We start from the raw sequence: 7015 nt of genomic DNA on the forward strand, positions 1-7015 counted from the left end.
GGAATCTGGAGAAGGGACTATGCGTAGATGACATAGGAATCCAGAGACTGTAAAAGAGTCCGGAGACGAAATATAATTTTGAAAGGCATTGGGGGTCAGAGGAGCTGAGCTAAAGGAGCTAAGATCTAAGGTCTTAAGTCTAAGGCCTTAGGTTCTCCCCGTCCCCAGGACCCCATGCTTTTTATTAACACAATTTGTCCTGAGGCGAGGCAGAGATATACACTTCAAAGGGTCAGGGTTCAGTACAGAGTCCATTGTCAGAATGGGGGAATTACCCTACAGCTGTTCAGGTGTTTGGCCAGTAGGAGGCAATAACATGTAGATTAAGATGCCCTTTAACTGTCTGGCAGCAACAATCAATTTAATGTATCCTTTCAGGTTTGGGGAAATGCCTTCAGCCATTCCCAACAGGTGACTACATGTGTGACTCAACCCTGTTGAGTCCCCAAGTCTCATCAACCTTTTGATGAAACTCTTGAAATTATGACATGCTGGAATTGGTCACCCACACCTTGCAGACCCAGGCACCAGGCAAGGCAAGGTTACAGCTCAGCAGGGAGGAGCCTCAGAACCAAGAGGCCAGGCAGCAGCAGTATGAATGCAGAACTTTCTTTCATTCCTGCAATGGGAGGAAGAGAAGGAAAGGTTTGGTTTCTCTATGGTGTTTCTTAAGACATGGGTCTCCCAGACTTTTCAAGCTTCCCCCCAGGGTCAAAACACCACCAGTGTGAGCCCTAGGGGTTTCTTTTACTTAGCCAGCAATTAGACTCTCCTTTTGCCTTTCAGGGGCTCCTGAAATACCCAGGAATACCAGAAAGGGAGTGGACTGTGAGAACACATCCTTTTGGGTCTCTGAATTTAAGGTCGTTGAGTGGACTGAGTTCTCAGGGCTATGGGCTCCTCACACCCTCCCATCCCCACTTCTCAGGCCCCTGTGCTCCCAGCCACATGTGCCTCAGTAAGAAAGGCTTTCCCCACATGAGACCTGCAGATCCCTGGTCACTGTGGGAGCCCCTCCATGTTTGTCTTTTTTATTTTTTTAAATATATTTTATTGATTTTTCACAGAGAGGAAGGGAGAGCGATAGATAGTCAGAATCATCGATGGGAGAGAAACATCGATCAGCTGCCTCCTGCACATCTCCCACTGGGGATGTGCCCGCAACCCAGGTACATGCCCTTGACCAGAATCGAACCTGGGACCCCTCAGTCCGCAGGCTGACGCTCTACCCTTTGAGCCAAACCGGTTTCGGCTCCATGTTTGTCTTTGTCCACTTAGGAATACGTTTCTGGATCGGGACCTCATGAACATACATCTTTTGCAGCAACATATATACTCTAGTCTAGTGTTAATAAGAGTTCAGTCTTTGGGTGGGATCTGGCCTCCTCTCCTGGGGTTCTCAGCTCAGTCTGCCTGAATCTGAATGAACATCAAGCACTGCGCCCGAGATGGGAGGGCAGCACCTTTCCTCTGCTGGATTGTTTTCCTGGTTGTCCTGTTTTTATTAGGCTTGATCCAAATTCAGAATTTCTACAGGTAAAAGCTCAGAGTCCCCCAGTAATCACTCTCTGCAGTCCCTTTCTACCTCAAACTTTTCTCTTGTTTCCAGCAACCTTTTAGAGCATAACGACTAATTTGGTTGAAACTTGCTGGATACTCAGTCCCTCTGCAGCTCAGATCCACTTCTGGCTGGACCCTGGCATCTCAACAAAACCTAACTTCCTTCAGCAACAGCTACTGGAGCCCTGATTCAAGCCAGGCATTACCGACAGGCCCTGGGTGCAGAGGGAGCAGGAAGACAGTCTCTGGCACTAAAGAGATCACCAGACTGTAAACAAATTATTACCATAGAGCTGAAGAATGTATGGCTGAGATGCATACAAGGTTCTCCATGGGGTCAAAAAAAGAGTATTTGTTAAGCAATACCGATGTCCCGGGCAATAAGTTAAGAACTTCTTTAATTCTCACAGACACACTACTGAAGTATTACTATTTGTATCCTCATTTTACAAAGGAGGTAGTTGAAACATAGATTGCTCAGGTAACTTGTTCAAATTCACAGAACTAATGGTTGTTGTGCCTGGATTACCATTGAGGTTGTCTGCCCCCAAACTTATGGTGTGGAGCATGGTACAATATTTAATCTTGCCTGAGAGTATCCATGAAGGCTTATAATTAGAAGTGATATCTGAACTAGTGAAAGATAATGAGAGATAGTGAAAGATAATTACTTTACTAAATTGATAGTGTCTTAGATTGGATGAAATATGACATGAAGTCAGAGATTTCAGGCCAGAAGGAATGATAGGTGTAAATGCAAGGAAACCTGAGAGCCAGGACACCTTGGGAAAGGTTGGGTAAAGTGGAGGCAACCCTTGGTGGCACTTTCTCTCCCATCACAGGGCTGGACAGGTAACAGCCTTCCAGCCACTACTGATATGTCTTCACTCATATGCCTTCACTGATGGTTTTACCATCTCTAACGTCATCAGTCTAGGTATCATCCTGTGCATGTGGTCACTATGTGGCCCATTGGTGCAAACTCTTTCAGTTCTTTGATTTCCTCAGCTCCAACACTATTCACCTGCTCTTCAGTGTAACCAACCACTGCTATGGAAATGTCCTCCAATCAACTCACAACCTGTAAACTACCCACGCTGGAAATCTCAAGGCCCACCATCCTATTTTCTAACCATACTCCCCCTCCTTTCTCCTAGGATATCTCATAGACAACACCAGTTCCCCAACTTCCCTTGATCACCACAGCCCCCTGCTCAGTTCAGGCACCCTCATCTCCTGGCAGGATTATTGCAGTGGCTGTATTGTTCTGCCCTGAGAACAGGTCTCCCAACTCCCCTAACCCTTTCCTATACCCCCTGACATATTAGTTTCCAAAACCCATGTTTCCTGGTGCCCAGCAGATCTTTCTGACTGTTTTGCACAGCAGGGAAGTTAAGACCATGGCCGGACGAGGAACTGCCTGAGCTGCTCTCTATTCCAGGATATCAGCCCTGTATTTTTAGGAACCTAATACTCATCAGCAATTGGTTGAAGGCCCTATTGTGCTCTGTCCTGGTGGCTTCTGGTAGCAGAGAACTCCCTCTTCTATTTCAGGATGTCCCCACCACTCCCACCTGGAACACAGTCCCAGACTCACCTGAGCTGTTGATATAGAAGCAATTGTAGTTACTCTTAGGTCTTTTGGGATTCATAAGTGAAACGCCATTTTTAGTTTGGTTGACTTGTTGATACTCTTCATAGCCTGGAATTAGCACTTCCTTTTGTGATGGATAGTAAGAGAACATTTCAATTTTAACACCCAAGCAGGTTCTGATGGTAAGCAGTGTTCCCTTACCATTGTTAGTAAATTTTATAGCTTCTGCTTTAGAGAGAGATGATGAGGCAAATTGGCCAAAACGTACATTTCCTTTTCCAATGTAATTACACTTTGTCTTATAGCCTCTATAAACTGTATAACACTCCTGTGGTGTCGTGAGAAGCTGAAGAGCTCTTGTCAAATAATAATGGAAGGCTTTGAACTGAAACTTATTTGTATTTTGACGGAAGTTTCTTACAGCCTTGTTAAATTCTATTGCAATATCTCCAGTATAGGCCACTAGAGCTATTCCATGGGAATCACTGAGTCGTTTTGAAGAGTCTATTTTGTTCTTCCTTTTCTCCCATTCTTTCGTTGCCTTTTCCCATTCTGCTCTTAAGTTTCTATTCACTTTAAGTTCTTCTCTTAACAGCTGGGGTGCTTTTGCCTCCATTTCTTTAGTGCAGCCCACATACTGATCATCAAATGCATTTTCAGCCATGTCTAGCCAACATGAATCAGCTCGTTGTACCCGGCCGGTCACCTGTAGAGAAGAGGTAATGTTCTTTGACCCATTTGCAAGTACTGGATGCTGCCCAGAGCCCACAGTCTGGACTTCTTGCTTAGCATGAAATTTGACATGTTCCTGTCATAGCACTCATGTATGGTACACACATGAAGATAATCTTATTATACCATAAGTAGTGTAAAAAGAAAAAACTAGGCTGTTACTCTGTTTTGTTTCCAAATATTTAAACTATTCTTTTCAGACTCATGCTCTCTAAATGGCTTTAGCCTCAGAATCAACTGTGGGAACTCTATACTTTTAAAAATGTGAGGGCAAAGCCAGTCAGCAGGATCTGGGTGGAGGGGGTGATATATATTACCTGTTGTGTTAGCCATTGAGTTAGGATCAAAAAGCGAACTGCTGTGGCTAGAAGAGAAGTCATCTCCAAGTTCAATACTAACTGCAAAAAAAATAAGATAATGAAAGTGAGGTATGAACATTAGTTCCACTGTGAGTGTGCTGATGACTCGGTCCCTACTGCAAATCTGGGAGCCCTAGTCCCTTATACTCTGCTTTCTGCACAGCTAGCCAGGACTTTTGCCTGGGTCCTGCACACAGGGAGCAGTGAATCAGTAGGGAGCTGGTAAAGAAACAGTTAATCCTGGTCATAGGCAGAGCTGGGTGTCACTCAGATGGCCAGTGAGAAAAACAGATCCCATTTTAGTGGATCCTTCACAAGCCCTGACGTTTTACTCCCCCTAAAAAAGTACTATGAGTTCTTTCACAGATGTGTCGGTTGTGTGTGTTTTTAAGATCGTCTCAAAGTTTTGTTAATCTGGGGCTCAAACTTAAGTCAGTACTTCTGAACATCTCTCAATGTTGTCAGCCTTTACTTCTATCAGGGGAGCTAACATGCATGGAAGCTTTCGGGGGGTTCTTGGTTTGAAGGAAAGGTAGAAGTTGGTGTGGAGAAGGGGGAAATAAGTATATTCCTATTCTGACCTGAAGATCTAGGCTTGACTAACCATAGGAAGCAGGAGAGCCTTTTGCACAAGGGCCCATGAGACACAGGGACCAACAGTACTGCATTGGGATTCTGGGATATAAATTGCACAATCTAAGATTAAGGTTTTACATTTAAGAGGGATGGATAGACAGCATGTCTGTCCTTCGATATGGTTCCCTATTTGCCAGGTCTGACCTCACCTCCATACCTAGAATGTTTCTTACACAGAACTGACTTTGTGGCTTTGGCTCTTGGAATAACCGCCACTATAGCAATCACCTCTGGCTTCAGATATTCTTCCAGTCCCATCCAAACACCAGTCTCTCCTCAGGGGCCCTCCTGGGGTCCTCACACTCAGAGACCCTTCCCCTTCAGAGAACAGAACTGAGTTATCAGGTACCTGATTTCCTGGAGATCCTTGGTCCTGGTCCGTCTTTGATAGAAGTGCCTGAGAAGGCAGTGCTCTGGCCTTTTTATGTGGGAGAGAGATGTACTTTCAGTTTCAGATTAGATTTGTGTGGTTTTGTTGCCCAGAACCTTGTGCAGGCTTTAGGAGCAGACTGCCCCACCTCAATGTGAGGGGGAAAAAATGACACTTCAAAACTCAAGTGGCTAAAGTCAATCATGCCTGATATCTCCTCTCTCCCCACTACAGCTTTCTTCTTTTTAGAACATCTTAAATTTTTAATCCTTTCTTTACAGGTTACCTAAGACCAGTTTTGATTAAGAAAACTGTAGTAAGTTAGTAACTGCCACAAGCAAACGCCAGGTGGTGGCCTGTGTCAATTTTCCACAGAGTCCTGCTTTGCAGGGTGTCTGAATGCTCTGCTCGGGGTTTCTGCTCACACTCGCTGGAATCAATTGTGACAGATTTTAGTCCACAGGTCGCTTTTCTGCATATTTCTCTGTAAACTCTTCAGCATTCTTGCAGAATTTTTTACGGTCTTTAGAGTATTCTTCAGCTATGTCAGCCCGAACGGGGTGCTCAGGCTGGGGGTCATTCACCAGTCCTATGAGAGACTGGATTACTTGGTTTTAGTTGCTGGCTTCCAGTTTTCAGCACTAATTACCGGCAGACAGACCTGTCCCTTTTCATCAATGTTGGGGTGATAGATCTTTGTTTCAAATGTAATCTTCAGTGATTTGAATGGGCATTCTGCTGGAAAGTTGATTTCCATTCTGAAGGCCCCCTTATCATATGGACAGTTGCCAGGAACAATAAGCCCTTGTCAAGTTAATAAATTGGCTTTATCAACCTGGACATTACAGAAGTTTTTCATTCCACATTTGCAGATTTCTTCAAGCTCCTTCATCAGCTTCCTCCTGGCCACCATCTTGGATCTGGTCGCTTTCTTTTTTTTTTTAAATAAAATTTTTTATTGATTTTAAAGAGGAAGGGAGAGAGAGACAGAAACATCAATGATGAGAGAGTATCTGTGATCAGCTTCCTCCTGCACGCCCCCTTACTGGGGATTGAGCCTGCAACCTAGGCATGTGCCCTTGACCGGAATCAAACCCTTCAGTCTGCAGGCTGACGCTCTATCCTCTGATCCAAACTGGCTAGGGCCCCACTCCAGCTTATCTATATTATGAAAAACCTGTGGTCCTAAGGACCAAACACTGGCACAGGTGGGCGGGGCTGGGAGCTTGGCAAGATGTTCGGGTGGGCAGGGCTGCAAGCAAGGCAAGGCTGTGTGGGTGGGCAGGACTATGTGATTTCATGTGCTGGGCTTCTAGTATATATATGTATATGTATATATGTGTGTACACACACACACACACACACACACACACACATATTTGTTGATTAGACAGAGGAAGGGAGAGAGAGAGTGCACGTTCCCCACTGGGGATCGAGCCTGAAACCCATGCATGTGCCCTGATCAGGAATCGAACTGTGACCTCCTGGTTCATAGGTCAAAGCTCAACCATGAGCCACACCAGCCGAGCTCCCACTCCAGCTTTCTTAAAACTTGTCAAGGACAAGTGAAAAATCTTGCCTTCTCTACAATTATGAGTAATACTGTTTATGTATGTCATAAAAATAAATAAAACTGTCCCAAATGTTTTTTGTTTATTTTTTAGTATCATGCGGTCGGGGAAAATATTTGATATTAAAGCTGGTTTAAATTTGGTTGATGTCTTTTAGAGTTATTAACATAAAATATATGTTTGTCATGCCTGG

The 7015-nt window shown here is 44.5% G+C and overlaps 1 protein-coding gene and 1 pseudogene across 1 annotated transcript; both read right to left on the bottom strand.

Moving 5' to 3' along the window:
- Positions 1-542: 542 nt before the first annotated feature.
- Positions 543-4266, bottom strand: LOC102425244 (T-cell ecto-ADP-ribosyltransferase 2-like). Its single transcript, XM_023749186.1, has 3 exons — positions 4204-4266; positions 3158-3860; positions 543-619 (listed from the first exon to the last, which is right to left on the bottom strand). Exons 1-3 carry the CDS (start codon positions 4264-4266, stop codon positions 543-545), a joined length of 843 nt encoding a protein of 280 aa, XP_023604954.1.
- Positions 4267-5703: 1437 nt separating this feature from the next.
- On the bottom strand, positions 5704-6164 carry LOC102425548 (annotated as a pseudogene).
- Between the last annotated feature and the right edge of the window lie 851 nt (positions 6165-7015).

This window comes from Myotis lucifugus, unplaced genomic scaffold, assembly GCF_000147115.1.
Source record: "Myotis lucifugus unplaced genomic scaffold, Myoluc2.0 scaffold_3449, whole genome shotgun sequence".
NCBI lineage: Eukaryota > Metazoa > Chordata > Mammalia > Chiroptera > Vespertilionidae > Myotis > Myotis lucifugus.

What these genes read in the sequence shown, in the direction of transcription:
- LOC102425244 (XM_023749186.1), bottom strand. Translation starts at nt 4,266, where the DNA reads ATGACTTCTCTTCTAGCCACAGCAGTTCGCTTTTTGATCCTAACTCAA. An exon ending in CTCAATGGCTAACACAACAG is followed by an intron (nt 3,861 to 4,203) that starts GTAATATATATC and finishes TCTTCTCTACAG; the next exon opens with GTGACCGGCCGGGTACAACG. An exon ending in CTTCTATATCAACAGCTCAG is followed by an intron (nt 620 to 3,157) that starts GTGAGTCTGGGA and finishes CTCCCATTGCAG; the next exon opens with GAATGAAAGAAAGTTCTGCA.